Genomic DNA, 16,189 nt, shown 5'->3' with positions numbered 1-16,189 from the left:
AGAAAGAAGAGGAAGAGGAGAAGAAAGAAGGTGGTGGAGGAAGAGGAAGAGGAGGAGGAGGAGGAAGAAGAGGAGGAAGAGGAGGAGAAGGAGGAGGAGTAGAAATCAAAAGTGACATCCTACCAGGGTGTCCAACCTGACCCTACAAGCTACATGGGGTCCAGAGTTGCTATGAACCTGGCCAAACACCAAACACATAAAGTTGTGTGAAATGTTGTTTTGCAGGTGTTTTCGGTGGGGTTTTGGTTTGCTTTGTAACTCAGTTGGCATGATTCTCAATCATGAACTTTGAAGATGACAGCATGTTGCAGTGTCAGAGGATTAGACGAGCCTGCAGGAGTGAGGGTTTGCTGAGCGAGGGTTTAATCTCACAAGACTTCCTGAGCTCTCAATGTCCTGTTGACTTTCCAGGCAGGTTCCAGAGCTGTATCTGCAGCTCGATTCACACACCTGCTGCCTACCCCTGTGCTCCCAGCAACAGATGTCTGTCTGTTTCTGTGATGGGAGAATCAGTTGTCCTTGTACACAGGGCAGGTCTGTCTCCATTACCAGCAAGAACTCCTAGTGTGTTTGTACTGACACGGAAAGTTGTCTGTGGGTGGTTGGAAGAGCAAGGGTCAGGGTTCAAGTCCAGAGGCCTCCTATTTTAATGACACGAGTCATTCTGAGAGCTCAAGACAAGAAATGAGATGAATGAAGTCGAGATTTTCCTAATCACAGCGGTAACCCTTTCAGTCTGTCAAAAGATGTGGGGAAGTGATCCCAAGAAGCTGTGTTGCTTCAGAGAAACAAGAGGGGTTCTATGCTTCCACATTGAGTGCAGGAACAACCCTGGACTTGGAAAATATCTCGTGACTCTTGCCTAACAGCCCCAGGCTATCTCTTTGGATCCAGAAAAATCATATTTTTTTCCCCTCTTGACAATCTGCGTAAGCTGATCTTAGGCAGGAATTTCTCCTGGCACTGCCTTTTGGCATTTAACCCTGTATTCAGACTCTAAACCTTGACTGTAAATAGTCCAACTGGTCCAGATACAGTGGTTAGGGGCTTTCCTGAAGAACTCCCTCATCTTTAAGGTTTACTGCTTTTCTCCTTTAAAATGTCTTCGATAATGAAGACATCTAGCAAGCAGAGAAAACCGAAGATGGGATCTTGAAGCAGGAAAGGGCGAGGCCTGACTTATGCTTGCAAGGTGCCTTGACAAGGTGATGTCTGCTGAGGCGTCTAGGCTGGTGGCACTTTGAAGTAAGGACTCCCTTTCTAGGAGCATGTATCTGATCATTAATTCTAGGGACATTTGGCCCATCAGCACAGAAGGACAAAGACGGTAACATCAGTAAACTATCCCAGTGTCTGAGCCACCCTGGATGGGACACAGGTCTTCTGTCCCAGCCAGAGGCCCAGGAGGAAGCAGTGCAGGACAGCCTAAGCTCCTAGGCCCCAGGTCATGGCGTCTCTGAGCCAGTCCACACAGGCACACTGGATCAAGGCCAACAGCATCTGCTGTCAGGTTCAGTACACCCAGCGGGCTGGCTGACTCTCCATGTATGCCAGGAGGGCCAGCCTTTGAGATATCACATGCAACAAGCTATCACCTGCTGGCTCCTGGGTCACACGGGGAAGCCATACTGGCAGCTACCACTCTCTCCTTAGACATGCAGATGGATAGAAAGCTGGAAAATTCTCTAAGAAGCAAGTTAGAGACCAGGACAAGTCCCCAGAATGATTAACCCTGCCCTCTAGTACCTGTGCCTCCCTGCTGCTTAGCTTTGGTTCCGAGTTCCACCCAGGCCAGGGATAGTGCTGCCCATATGCAACACTAGCATTCAAGACACTGAAGAAGGTAGACTAATGCTAGACCAGCCTGGGCTACATAGTGGGCTTGATGATGGCTTTTCCTGGGCAACTGCCGTAAGAGAGGAAATGTCAAAATTGAGTATCGGCAGGATCCTACAGGTATGTGCATGTGCGGGGGGTGCACTGTGTATGTATGTGCAGGGGGTGCACGTGTGTATGTATGTGTGGGGAGGTGCACCTGTGTATGTATGTGTGTCTCTCCATTAGACTCAGCAAACTGTTCAACCTCACAGAGCTGAGAGCGACCTTTCCTCTGATGGTTCCCCCTCTGTGCCCTGCCTCTCCATGGCTGCTGTTCTTTCCAAAGGAGGGGGATTTTGAAAGGCCTTGATGCTCTGCTCCAGCTGGGGCCTCTTCCCGATTCACAGTCTGCCCAGCCTCCTATAGCTGGCCCTTCCCATCCTTGCTGACCTCCAATTGGAGTAAAGCCATCCTGCAGCTGTGCTTCCTGTGGGGAACCAGACATGAATTTCATGTACCCAATCCCAGCAGGGATATCAGGCATGGCTGAATCCTGGGTGGGAGGGTGTCTTCAGGAGGGTGAGAACAAGAGGCAGGGTCCTTTCTCAGTGGGTATGTGATGTCACCCTCAGCCCCATTCTCTGGGTACAGGGGATGAAAGTGCTGGTCTGTGTCTGAGTGGTCCCAAGGGAGGCTGAGATGGAGATGAGGGTTGGAGATCTCTGTAGCCATCTTCAGCATCACCCTGCCTGGGGCACGAGGGGTAGCGGTATGTGAAGGAGTTGGATGGAGGGGGTCAGAGGCGGTCAGAGTCTTGACTCTCCTGAGGAGGGCTCGATGACCCGAGGCCCTGCAACTTCTCCTCACAGGCCTTGTCTGGAAGAAGAACCTCTGCAGTGTAGCCGACCTTCTTGGTATGCAGGAGGCTATAGGTGTTGTCAAAGCGCAGGACATCTACAAGAACAGAGAGGTGACAAACAGCATTAGGATAGCCCCTGTGATGTTGGGAACAGGCTGACCAGGCCCATAGGTAGGATGTATTCATCAGCAACTGCCCTGCCCCTGGCCCACTGCTCGTGACCCCCTCCTGGGAGTGTAGTGACCACAGCAGGGGTGTGGCCCCTTCTGAATCTCCAGTGTCACAGCAGCATTTCACAGCTCCCAGAATCCCTCCTAGGAGCAGCCTCTGGAGAAAGGTTGCCATCCCCACTACTACGGTTTATATAAGTGCGTTTAGGAGTGTCCTGTCGAAGGCCTGGTCCCCAGAGCAGTGCTGTCAGAAGGTAGTGGGGACCTCAGGAGGGGGGCCCACAGGTCTCATATCCAGCCTAGACTTTCCTTGAGCTTCTGATCCTCCTGACTCAGTTTCCTCAGGTGCTGGAATTACAGGTGTGTGCCAGCACGCTTGGCCTCTCTCCCTTTCCCTCTTCCTTCTTGGCCTGGGACATAGGTGTTTTTGCTCTGGGTGTTCTTACCATGCTGTGCCAACCTCACCAGAGCTCCAAAGCAATAAGGTCACTGGATCTTGGACTAGAATCTCCAAAACTGTGTGGTATGGTAATACCCCCCCCCCACACACATACATACCCCTTTTCTTTGCCTAAGCCTTGGGAATTTTGGTGCAATATGAAAAGGTGGCTAAGACACTTGACCATACTGCTTCTGGTGAAACTGACATCAGTTATAGCCACCTCTTTGGGATGTTTGGAGCTCAGACAACTGGGCAGGCCCCTTCTGGGGACCTCTGATGAAGTCATGGATGCTTAGTTAGCCGTCTCTTAGCTCTGAGCCCTGGCTGTTGTGCAATGCACCCCCTCCCTCACATCTATACTCCCTGGGAGTTGGACGTAGAGGGAACCCAGAAAGCCCAGACTGGCCCAGGATAGCTGCCTTTCTTTCTATCACAAAGACAACTGCAGGAAAACTTGAAGCTCTTACAGACTCCAGCCTTGAGGCAGGTGAGGCTCCCATCTTCAGGTACCATGTGAGTGTTGTAGCGCTGGTTGGGCAGCACCTCCACCATCTCTCCAGCCTTCTGCCGCTCCCCCATCCTGGTCTTCAGGAAGATTCCAAAGCCAATGTCTCCACCATCTGATGCAAACTGCCACCTGGAACAGATAAGAGTCCCCTGGTAACCTCCTGTGTGGGCTGGGAGGCCCTTTCAGCTGTGCCCAGGTGTGTGGCAGTCACTGTCCCTACCTGAGCACACAGCCTGGGAACAGGATCTCATTCTCCACCTGATGGGAGGAGCCTCGGCCCACAACCACAGTGTGCTCATACTGTGGCCTCTCCTGACTGCTCAGGTAATAGCTCTTGGGCACGTCGCCCCCATAGTTGATCTGTGAGTCAGAGGTGGGTAAGCTAACAGTAGGCCATGGTAGTCTCCTCCCTCCCCATCCTCCGGGCATTCTGTACCTTGGTCAGGCACTTGGGGTTACCATCAGGATCAGTCATAGTCCCCCCAAATTCCACAGGCAGCTGGTCAGGGCTCATAAACTTGAGAAGCTCTTGTTTCCAGTTACCTATGTGAGGAACAGGGGCTTCTGAGCTGAGGGGCTCTAGGAGGCCAGCTGAGAGCCCACAGAGGGGACTTCTCACTCCCCTGAGTCTACGCAGTGCATTCATGAGCTTGCTTTCTGGGTCTTAGGCCATGATCTGGACCTGGAAGCCCACTCTGTGTGCTGATGTGGCCAGGCCATGGCTGTGAGGAGGAAGTCCCAGGTGAAGGTGGCCTTTGGCAGCAGCCTTTGCCTTCCAGACAGGCACAGAGCTGGCTCTAGCTGGGGGCCACCTGTCAGGACACTTACCTCCAAGAATCACTATCTTCTTTTGTGTCACCTCTCCCATGTACGACTTGACCAGGTTGAAGGCCACTGGGAAAAGCTTGGGAGCTGAAACACACAGAGCCCCATTGGGAAGCTGAACAAGAGGAAACACTGCTGCAGAAAGCCACAGCCATGGTCATACGCTGGGTAGGAGTTGCTCAGATCTGGATTCCACCATGCCCTGCTGTGTGAACTTTAGTTAAGGACTTCCATCTCAGTCTTAGGGCTGTCAGCCTTAAAGTAATGGCATGGTACCTGGTTCTCAGCAATCAACAGTGTCCCATAATCTAGTTGTAGGGTGTTGGGCACAAGCTGGACCCATAGCCATAGTGATTCCTTGAGGACACTCCTTCCTTTTCTACCTCAACGTTTTGCTAGGTGACCTTAGAGTCCTTTGGAGTGAGAGTAGGTGGGGGAATCTGTTTTAGACATCCTGTCCTACCCCAAGGACACCCAGTGAGCACTTTTTGTGGGCCAGGTTTTGTGCATAATCTTCTCATTTAGCTTCTCAGCTGTCTCACGAGGGGTGGGTGCCATGGTGTTCCTACTTCACAACATGAGAAAGCCAAGCCTCAGTGAGATGAAACTGACTTGCTGAAGACGAGAGCGCTAGCTAGATATGAACCCAGGTCGTCTGGATCCGGGGAATTTGGGGTGGCCACTGGAGACGGGATCCATCCTTTCTCATAGTATATCTATCAGCCAGTTTGGCCCATGGCCAGTGGCCCAGTCTATACCGAGGTGAGCAAGAAAACAGCAACAAACATTTAGAAACTAACATGGCTGCCACATACCAGGGCAGGATATTGTACATTGCAAAAATACCAGTCTGCATAAGAACGGAGTTAAAAGCACAAAACCTTGTTCCCTACACAAGATGATTTAAAGAAGTTCTAACTCTAAGGCTTCTTTACTATCACCCCTCCTCAGCCTCTCTTCCCCAGGCACCAACTCACCTCGAATAACAATTAAATTTTTCACTGTCTCAGGATAATTTGCTTCCAAGATGGCAAAAAACTGTGAAGTCAAAGTCATATTGGTCATGGCTGTGCCCAGCACCTTGGGTACCCGGACTTCTGTATCTCTGCTGCAGCAGCAAGAGGACCACCCGAGCCTTCCCCATGATACATGCAGCCTCCCCTTGGCTGTCCTTGCTCCACCCCTTTCTCCTCCCCCTCCTCCTCTTCCTTTTCCTAGGATGGTCCCAGGAACAGCATCTCAAGGCCAGGCTGGTGCACAGGTCCCTTGGAGGCTGTCTCTACTTTCCATGGATGGGAAGCTGGTGTGCGTGGTGGGTCTCTCTTGGCCTGGAGCTGTTGCTGCCTCCTTACCTGCTGGTAGACCTCCACTGCTGGCTTCCATAAGTGCCTCAGGCTCAGACCTTCCATATCGAACACCATCACCATTCTCTCAATCTTCCTGCCCAGCTGCGTGGAACAGACCAGGCACACGGCTTAGATCTTGATCCGCCCAGGGCATCCTGGCCATCCTTCTCCTTCTCCTTGCCTCCCACAACCCATGGCAGAGTGGATGTCAAGCCCATGGCACGTCCCAGATGGTATTCAGCTAGGATGTGAGGGGATGTTGAATCTGAGCCCTAGCAGAGGCTGTAGGCTCTTTGACTATCATCACAGTTTTCTCAAGGCTGTCCTGGTGTGTGACTAAACCATGATTCCGGGGTTGATAAGATGGCTCAACAGGTAAAGGTACTTGCTGCCAAAGACCAATGACCTGGGACCCATGGGATGGAAGGAGAACTGGTTCTCCATGGCATGTGCTGGGCTCCTATTTCAGATTCACAAGACCAATAGGGTTGCCTTCTGCACTGGATTCACTCTGAAAGATGCAGAGGTAGGAGGGCCCTCCAGGTCAAGAGACGAGACCTGTCCAGGGGAAAATGAGGCCTTCTTGGAATAGAAGCTGCACTCTTGAGGGTTTCATGTATGTATTCTTGTTTGCTTTTCAAGAAAGGATCTTTTTGGCCTCAAACTCTACCTGCCTCTGTTTCCCAAGTACTGGGATTAAAGGGATGTGCTACCAGATCCAACTCTACATATATATTTTTTATGTTTAAATATCTGTCTGTCTGTCTGTCTGTCTGTCTGTCTGTCTGTCTGTCTATCATATCTGGCAGGTGCATATATGTGTGCATGTGCATACCACAGTACCACAGTGCTTGCATGGAAGTCAGAAGACAGCTTGCAAGTGTCGGTTCTCCCCTCCCACCATGTTAGTTCCAGGAATTGAGCTCAGGTTGTCAGGCATGGTTATAAGTGCCTTTACCCTCTCAGCCATCTCACTGGCCCTAGGGTTTCATATAGATATACATACATATATGTGTGTGTATATATATATATATATATATATATGAATAAATTATATATGAACACATCAACATTTACATATAATAAATATATTCATATATAAAGTATATGACTATGCAAAACATATGGTGATATATGATATATATAATACATATAATGACATGTATTAATAACTCTGTAGTCTCTCCTTGAGTCCCATGTGGGAAGCACATCAGTTTTCCCAGTTAGTGAATCGACAGAGGTAACTAGCTTTTCCATGAGTAAAACTCATGGGAAGAAGTCCTGGGAAGAGAGCTCAGGGCTCTCACTACACCCATGGTCAGTGTCAAGGCCTGGTTTTTATGTGGGTGCTGGGAATCTGAAAGTCGTCTTTATGTTTGCTCAGTAGTCATTTTACAAACTCAGCTAGAAGGAATACAGACATTAGTGACCTTACTGCAGAGCCCCCCTTTCTCTCTCTGACACACACACACACACACACACACACACACACTTGCACACTGATGCTCACTGAGGAATTAAGGAGGGAGAGAGCCATACTGAAAACTGATGAGCTTTAGAGAGACAAAGTGCTAATCATTGCTGAACACAGTGTCCCATTTAGACACACTAAGGCCGCCATACATCCTACCTGACCTGCACCACTCACCTTTTGACTCTGCAGCTCACACTCATGGAGAAGCATCTCACAGACTTTGATACGCTTCCGGATCATGTCCTGCTTAGAGGCTGACATAAGGAGCCCCTTGGGGTCCATTGTCCCAATGATGTCAAACCACACAGGGCAGCCTTCGTAGTCATAGCCACACAGACCACCAGAGTCATAGTGCTGGATCACCTGGACACATGGACAAAATCCTGACTCAAACCAGCCTGCACTGCGCCATCCAGTGGTGAGATGGGGAAGGGGCATCAGCAGGCCTAGGGGATACTGCAAAGGGCTCACCTCTGGGGTCTGCCACGTGAGGATGTGGTCCAGGTCCTGCTGTTTACGGAACTCCACATGCTGTAGAGACATGCAGGAGCTGCAGAATCTGTCTGTCCCCAAAGTCACCCCAAGTACTAGGGACATAAGGCCATGTATCTCTGCTCACAGCCACAAGACTCTACCAGAGCGTCCTTGGGCTCCACAGAACTGGGGATGGAGGTGGAGAAGGGCTCAAGGAGGAGGGGCTCAGGCTTTGTTCAGAAAAGGACCCAGGAGCATGGAAAAAGAAATCTGAGAAGGGACAGCCTTTGCTGACCAGAAACCTGGATCAGCGCGGGGGAGTCAGGACACAGGGATCCTACCTTCCGGAGCATGTCCTCAGATTGCTTAAGGTCAAAGTTCCGAGCTGCAAAAACATGGGAAAGAGAGGCCAAATCTAGGATGAGCTGGTTATAGGGGATCAGCAAGATGGCTCAGGAGGTATAAAGTGCTTGCTACTGTTAGGTCTCAAACCAGGAACAAAAGGCTGCTGTGACTACTTAACATACCAAAGTGGACTTAGATGCCAGGTTCTCTCAGCATCCCTCAGTCCCTACCTGTTACAGGATATGGCTGACATAACTTGCTCCGACCCTAAATTTCTCTAGCCCAGGGGCTGGGCTGCCCTTCCCTATATAATCCAGCCATTTTGGTTACCAGACCTTTTTGGTCTACTCTTTACTCTCATGGCCTCTTGGTCTGGCTCTCCCTTCCCTGTCTCCTCACATGGCCTGGCTCAGGGCCATGTTTACTCTGGACTCACGCAGTTGTCCCTGCCTCTGGCTCTGCGGTCCTTTCTATAACCTTTCTCCTCCACCATAGCTAGGAACAGTCATGTCCTTTCTTTTCTTTTCTTTTCTTTTCTTTTCTTTTCTTTTCTTTTCTTTTCTTTTCTTTTCTTTTTTTTTATTCAGCCACCAAGCCTGAAGGCCTGAGTTTGATCTCTGGAGCCCACATGATAGAAGGAAAGATTCCAGTCTGCAAACTTCTCTGGCCTCCATATGCATTGCTTATGTGAGTCCTTTCCCCCAATAAATAACAAATAAACCGATATAAAAATTATTTAAAACTGTTAGGATGAACTGATCCTGAGAGGCTCATGAGGACAAAATTAGGGTGCCCTCCTTTTTCCTGATACCTTCAGAATGCACTCTGGGTCTGAAAATTTTATGTGTAGTGTATATGTGTTTGCTCATGTGCATGTGTGTGCACATGAATGTGGGGGCCTGAGGCCGATGTTGGATGTCTGAGTTTACACACAGACCATGCTGGGTCTTGATGTTTATATGGGAGAAGAAACTTGGTTTTCATATTTGCCCAGTACATACCTTAATGAACTCAGGCATCTCTCTAGTCCTGGGAGATACACACACACACACACACACACACGTATATATGTATATATATACACATATACATATATACACACATATATACACACACATATATGTATATACACACATATATACATGTATATACAAATACATACATACATACCTACGTATGTATGTGTATGTATATGTATGTTCCCCTCTGTGTGTAGTCATGGCTGTCCTGGGACTCATCCTATAGACCATGAGCCTGGCCTCAAACTCAGGGATGTACCTGCTTCTGCCTCCTGAGTGCTGGGATTAAAGGTGTGTGCTATCTCCCAGCAGACATTGGATATTTTTTGAGGATCTTTATGTCCATGAAAGGCTCTGCAGATGTGATTTCTGGTTCTGTGTCTCTTGAAACTGAGAGAGAGTTCAAGCAATCCTCCTGCCTCAGTCTCCTAAACATCTGGAGCTACAGGCATGCCTCCCGCTCACAGTTACAGTCTATTTTGATGAACGCTTTGGCAGCTTCTTTTTAATGCTACTAGCTCACTATCAAATTTCCTACTGACGGAGCTGAAGTGCAATGCACCATCACAGACGTCCAAGTGGAAGGGGACTTTCCTGCTTGACAGCTTTTGCCGTGTTCATGAACCACTTCAAGAAATGACCTCAGAGGACACTCACGCTGCCTCTCCTCTGACAAGGCATTTACTGCACACACAGGCAGCCCATTCCATTCCTCAGCAGCTTCAGCTGAGCCCCGAACCTGTCTCCTAAGGGTTCCAAGTCCCACAGCCAGAGACCAGACGGTCGTAAGCAGTGGCTTCTCAGTGAGCATCACTACATGTGTCCGAGAACAAGCGCCCAAGTTTACAGCCCGTCCTTTCCTCCATCTATGTGTTTATTAGCGTCTCCTGCATCAGTGCTGGGCCATCAAATGGTCCCCGCCATCTCTGAACTTCTCAGCATGGCAGTCACCAGCCGTATGTGGCTACTGAGGAACGCAAGTGTAGCTACTGAGACGAGGGTCTGAAGTCTTAATTTAATCTAATTTTGATAGTTAACTATGTCTACAGACTACCAAATTGAATATGGCAGCTCTAAATATATTAGCATTTAAAGGTTTTGTTCATTTGGTATGTGTGGATCTTTTCTGCTTTAAGTTAAAATTCTAGAAGTTTTATAGGTTTAGCAGCTGGTTTGAGTTGTACCTGAGTTCTCATCATATTTAATAATTGGATATTGCTTCATATAGGAATACTACAAGCTTTGGTTGATCCCCTGGTCTTTTTTTTTCTTTCTTAAAGCGTAAAATTGTTTGTAAAATAAAGTTTCTAAAAATAGTTTTTTAAAAAAACAGAGAGAACAGAGAGTTGGGGAGCAGCCTCCGGGACAGGGCTTACTTCATGTGGTCCTGGTGACCTCATATTTGACTCCGCACCTTGAAGACAGGGGTCAGCACCCCGCCCACAACACAGCGGAAGAAAGTAAGGCTGAGAGGCCAGCTTCTCACCAGGGCTCTATTAATGCATGTGGAGCTTGGACTCACTCACAAGCCCGTCTTGTTGACAACTATTTAAACCATGTGCCTTGTGCCCACCTTCTGGGATGGTTTATCTAAAGTGCAAATGCTATCCTGCAAGTTAAAATCATTCTCCCCTCCCCCATCCCACAAGCCCTGTTCCATTTCTGGTATTACTTTTCCAGACTGCTGTGACTTCTAGAAGCCCCTTCTCTACCATTACTTCAGTTCACTTCTCTGTGTTTGTTTGATGCCCCAGGGGACTGATGGAAGACCCAAGTTCTAAAGATAGTGTTCATGGCCAAGCTGGGGAGGCCCTGGGCTCTGTTGAAGCCAAAGGCACTGGTGTAAAAATATTAGGAGACAGAACAGATTCATTAAAGAAAACACATGGTTAGTAGAAACAGAAGGTGAACAGCTCTGAGAGAGGGGCAGTTGCCCCCTGAGAGGAAATGGGAATTAGGTTTTCATTAGAGTAAGGGAAGTTACTTAGTTGTCCTGCTGGGCTCCATATCGGGACAGATCAGCAGGTTACTTACAAAGTAGCAGATTTTACAGGACCAGTTCTTTTTCTTGAGACTGACCATTAGGAGAGGGACACATAGGTCATTTGGAGTTAGGCTTTTGTGTTTGCATAATAAACCACAAGTCACTGGGGCCAGGCTTCAGGTTCTCAGGTTCTGACTGACAGATCGAGGAAATGCTAAAATTAGGGACTAGATTGCTCAGTGACTAGTGTTACCACATAAGCACAAAGACCGGTTCCTATCCTAGCACCTTTGTAATAGCCAACTGGGCCTAATGGCCCATGCGTAATCCCAAAACTTGGGAGGTGGAGACAGGGTTCCCTGGGGCAAGCTGTCTAGTTAGACTAGTTTATCAGCAGGCTCTAGGTTCAGCAAGAGACCCTGCTCAATAAATAAAGTGATTAAGGAAAGCACCTGGCAGCAATCTCTGACACCCATGTGCACCAACACAGAGTGCTATGATATTTGGGCTTTTAAAGTCTATCAATAAAACTGCACACTTAGTGAAATAGGTCTCAAACTCAGGATAAATGGCTAACTGAGGTGTCTGTTTAAGATATCAAAATGGACCCTGGCCACCAGGCTTTCCCGGCAGCTCTCAGTACTTATTACAGAGTCATGCTGGCTGGCTTGCCCCACCTCCTACCCTAAACTCTCCAGCCCAGGCTGGCTTCTCTTTCCTCAGCCTCTGATATCTACATAACCTCAGCCATTTTCCCTGCCCTGTCTCTAGGTGCTCTCGACCTCTAGGTTCCTAGGTATTCTCTTTGCCCCTCCCGCTCTTCTATCACTCCCACCCCCACAGCCCAGGTCTGTCCTGACATTCCAGATGCCTCTGGTCACGCTCTCTCTCACACCTACAATAACCCGCCCTCCTCTACCCATCCCTACAAACAGTCATGTCCTAGTTTCTTTTTCATTCATGTGACTCCTGTCCACTCTGGAGAGAGAGATGCTAAGGTTCAGATGAGTCTGTGCTATGCTTTTGATGGTAGTGGAGCTTAGATTTCTAGCCTAGAGTAGGCCAATGGAAAGCCTGTATCACACCAAGATGAGATGACCCACCTCACTTTCTTGCTCCCTTGCTCCTTTCTCTCCCTTCCCTTGCTCTCTGCCTCCCTGACCCCTATGACCTCACCTCGGAGCCAGCGCAGAAGAAAGTAGTCATCAACCTTGGGCAGGGTGGGCAGCACATCCTGGAGGTTCTCCCGGAACTAGAAGGAAAGGATGGATGTGATGGTCAGAGCATTCCTGGTCATCTGGGTCAGAGCTTGGGCCCTGGATGCTCTAACAAGGTAGGCGTGGCCACCCTTCCTCAGCAGGCCAGTTAGTTACTAGGCAAGCTACAGTGAAAAGCTGAGATAGGAGATTTATTCAGTGTGGTAATGATTGGAAAGAGAAACAAGAGGTCCAGTGACCCCCTACCCACAAGTGGTCCTTTGTGGTCCAGGAATGAGGCTTAAGTTTAAACAAAGGGTACAAAGTATGTATAATTAAGAAGTCCTGACAAGGAATGGTTCTGCCGGTCACTGATCCATCATTGTCTGGGCTCCAGTCTGTCCTGCAAGGTGGTCTCAAGAGTTATCAGAACTGTGTGAATCGCTTCTTGGGAGACAAGTTCCCTTTCTGGCTAGTACCAGAACCCCAGCCTTTTTTTTTTTCTCACTCCAGGGTGATTCTGATGAAGGCTAGCCTGGTAGTTCTAGAGATATTTATTACCCCAGAAATTGCATCCTTATGGTCGGGATTAGAGAAGAGTTACTCTCTCTGAGTTGCTCTTCCTCATTTGTGAAATGAAGATAATGTCAAATTTGTCTAATCGAGGGCTTGAATGTGTTTAAAATAAACATGTAAACCAGGTTTGGTGGTACAAGTCTGTAACCCTAGCACTCTGGAAGCTGAGGCAGGAGGATCATGAGTTTTCAACTAGCCTTGGCTACAAATGGAAAGCATATCTCAAAAAGAGGAAAAAAGAAAACCTTCAGGGCTGGAGGGATAGCTCATCAGTTAAAGATAACTGGATCTTCTTCCAGAGGACCCAGGTTTGATTCCTAGCACCCATGTTGAGTCTCACCACCATCTGTAACTCCAGTTTCAGGAGATCCAACAGCCTTTCGTGTCCCGCTCAGGCACCAGGTATGCATGTGATGCACGGATATGCATTCAGGTAAAACATTCATATAGCAAAACACACACACAGAGAGACACAAAGACACACACACATACACAGACACACACACAAACACAGGCACACACACCTCTGTAAGCCTGGGCCTAGTACCCAAGAGGCAGAGAGGTAGGTGGATCTTGTGGGTTTGAAGCCAGCCAGCTACCCCAAATTTCTTAAAAGTAGTAATAATAATTGTTATTTTGAGACAAGGTTTTACTATATCGACCAGACTGGCCTGGAACTTGCAGAGATCATCCTGCTTCTGACCCCCAAGAACTGGGATTAAAAGTATATGCTACCATGCCTGGCTAAAAATAATAATCCCAAAATGAATAAAATGAGATTGTGTAGCAGGATACTTATTCTGCTACATTGTATTCACAGTGGAGCTTGGTGATTAGGCAGTAGAAGAGGAGGTGGAGCTGGGAGAGAAAGAGAGGAAGGGGAGGGGAGAAAAAGAGGAAGGGGAGGAGAGAAATAGAAGAAGGAGAGAAGAAGGAGGCTATGGACCATGGAGTGCCGTGGATGGATCAAAAACTGTTCTGAGTAGCAACTTCTATCAAAAGGTTAGATATTGGGTAACAACTCTAATTGTGTGTGCATCTTGTTGATTGAGCATTTCTAAATATATAAATAAATCCTTTAGATAATCATTAAGCTTTAAAAGTCTTACTTCTACCGGATACTGTGAGGATGGCAGATATTGCCTGGGGTTCAGCCCAGCTTTGTGGATGCAGCGTGGTGGATGGCTCTGCTGGTGTCTCGTGGGTGCCAGGGCCTGAGTATCTAGCTAGCTGGAGCCCCAGTCAGAGCCCAGGAGCAATGGGAACATGGTGGTTGCCCGGGAACAAGCTGGACCGGGCACCATTTTCTAAATATCACCCCTACAAGACTGTATTTGGCTTTGCTTACATAATTAAAAAGGAATGTGTGGGAAAAAAAAGGTCAAACATAAAGATAGAAATGCCTACACTGTAACAACCGAGCACTTGGGGCCTGATGATGCTCAATGCCATCTACTTACATTTACAGCCTAACACTGAGCGGCCAGTCTGGAAATAACTGGTGCTCTACAGTTTACTAAAGTCAGCCTCGGGTGTAGCTGATGACCTCCTGCACAAGTAGCCTATGAGATGACTAACTTCCAGTTAGCTGCTGTGACAGACCAGCCCGCACCACCTGAGTTGGCATGGTCTCTTCTCTGGGATTGTCTCGGTGTAGCTGTGTATTTAACATCTTCTCCTCTTTTGGCCTTTTTCGTTTTTGGCAAATACACAGCCACTGCCGCCGTCACCACCACCACCCCTCATGTAAGTAGTGTGATGGTCTCGGGTGCACACACCCAGTAGGATTAAAGCAAGACTCCCAGTCAGCAAAGGGAGGATTCACATCTGAAAGCAGCTGCAGCCTTGGCGACCAGAGGAAATTTTGTTGGGGGTTGGAGGGTGTGAAAGGGCCAATGTCCCTTAAAAAACAATTACCCTGCACCCATCCTCCCCTCTAGGTGACTGCTCATTCAGCCTGCAGAGAAGCCACTTTACAGTGTCACACTGAAGACTGTGTGTCTGGAAGTGTGACCGCAGTGGTCCAGGCTAGGCTCAGGAGGACTCTAGAAGGAAATGACCCAGGGCATGGTAGTGCCGAGCTCTGGGCTCCATAGCCTTTCCCTCCTTCCTCCTTTCTCTTCCTACACGTTTTAAAATAGCAAGCATTTGTTAGTTTTAATTAGTGGAGAAAGTAGGAATGGCTCGTGGGGTTCTCTGTCATAACCCACTCCCAAAGACCAGGTTTCCAGTTCCAAAAGAACCTTGTGCCTGCTGCCTCCTGAGACCAGAGCACCGGGAGGCTCGTCAGAGGATCCCTCCTGTTCCACTAAGGACTCTTTAATGGCTGAATCTCCAGGTCCCCCCTTCACCCAGGATTCTTATTTTTCCCTATAAGGTTCTTTTTCCCCATGGGAGACACTACAAAACAAGCCATCTTTTGTTCTTCGAGACAGTGTCACTATGTTCAGGCTGGCCTTGACCCCACAATCTTCTGGTCTTTGTCTCACAAGGCTTGGGATTCTAGACTTACACCTTCAGTATCTGGCTTTCTGTCACAATTCCTTCTCCTCCTCCTCCTCCTCCTCCTCCTCCTCCTCCTCCTCCTCCTCCTCTTCCTCCTCCTCTTCTTCTTCTTGTTTTTTGAGACAGGGTTTCTCTGTGTAGTCTTGGCTGGCCTGGAACTCTGTAGACCAGGCTGGCCTCGAACTCAGAAATCTACCTGCCTCCGCCTCCTAAGTGCTGGGATTAAAGGCATGCGTGCGCCACCACTGCCCAGCCTCTGTCACAATTCTTAAGCTTCTCCTACAAACAAGGTTGAATGTGAACCTGGGTGGGACTTCTAAGACCTGGGCCTCCCCTTCCTGATAGCCCTTCCCTTCTCCAGGTACAGCCTACAGGAGGCTCTCAAAATCAGACCCCGTAATCCTCTATTTCTCTGTAATAGTTAAAAGTAAACAAGTAAGTCTAATAGGGAGAAGACTGGGAATCCGGGCAACAGAAACCAAACCAAACAGTGTCGCAATCTGGCAGAGATCTTCAAATCTGCCTGGCAGTAGTCACCAGGCTGGGAACAGAGGCCAGGGATGGGTGGTGGGGCGGGCTGTGCTGGAAGGCTAAATTTGCACACACACACACACACACACACACACACACACACACACACACACACAC

General features: G+C 48.6%; 1 protein-coding gene and 1 long non-coding RNA gene across 2 annotated transcripts in view; one reads left to right on the top strand and one right to left on the bottom strand.

Moving 5' to 3' along the window:
- The window catches only part of LOC114613049 (SEC14-like protein 4), a 16,537-nt gene continuing 348 nt past the window's right edge, over window positions 1-16,189 (bottom strand). Inside the window, exons 2-12 of the mRNA XM_028758249.1 lie at window positions 12,441-12,516; window positions 8,258-8,301; window positions 7,914-7,973; window positions 7,617-7,805; window positions 5,975-6,070; window positions 5,600-5,660; window positions 4,626-4,709; window positions 4,234-4,340; window positions 4,018-4,157; window positions 3,757-3,926; window positions 1-2,772 (exon numbers count right to left, since the gene is read on the bottom strand). Of these exons, the coding sequence (XP_028614082.1) occupies window positions 2,615-2,772; window positions 3,757-3,926; window positions 4,018-4,157; window positions 4,234-4,340; window positions 4,626-4,709; window positions 5,600-5,660; window positions 5,975-6,070; window positions 7,617-7,805; window positions 7,914-7,973; window positions 8,258-8,301; window positions 12,441-12,516 (1,185 nt within the window). The 3' untranslated portion in view covers window positions 1-2,614. The remainder of the gene's footprint in view (window positions 2,773-3,756; window positions 3,927-4,017; window positions 4,158-4,233; window positions 4,341-4,625; window positions 4,710-5,599; window positions 5,661-5,974; window positions 6,071-7,616; window positions 7,806-7,913; window positions 7,974-8,257; window positions 8,302-12,440; window positions 12,517-16,189) is intronic.
- Window positions 13,979-16,189, top strand: part of LOC114613050 — a 16,947-nt gene continuing 14,736 nt past the window's right edge. The window contains exon 1 of the long non-coding RNA XR_003710118.1: window positions 13,979-14,038. This is a non-coding gene — a long non-coding RNA (uncharacterized LOC114613050). The remainder of the gene's footprint in view (window positions 14,039-16,189) is intronic.

The sequence above is a fragment of the Grammomys surdaster genome, unplaced genomic scaffold (genome assembly GCF_004785775.1).
Source record: "Grammomys surdaster isolate TR1022 unplaced genomic scaffold, NIH_TR_1.0 126187, whole genome shotgun sequence".
NCBI lineage: Eukaryota > Metazoa > Chordata > Mammalia > Rodentia > Muridae > Grammomys > Grammomys surdaster.
The sequence above is the reverse complement of the archived record's forward strand: the minus strand, read 5'-3'. Positions and strand labels throughout refer to the sequence as shown.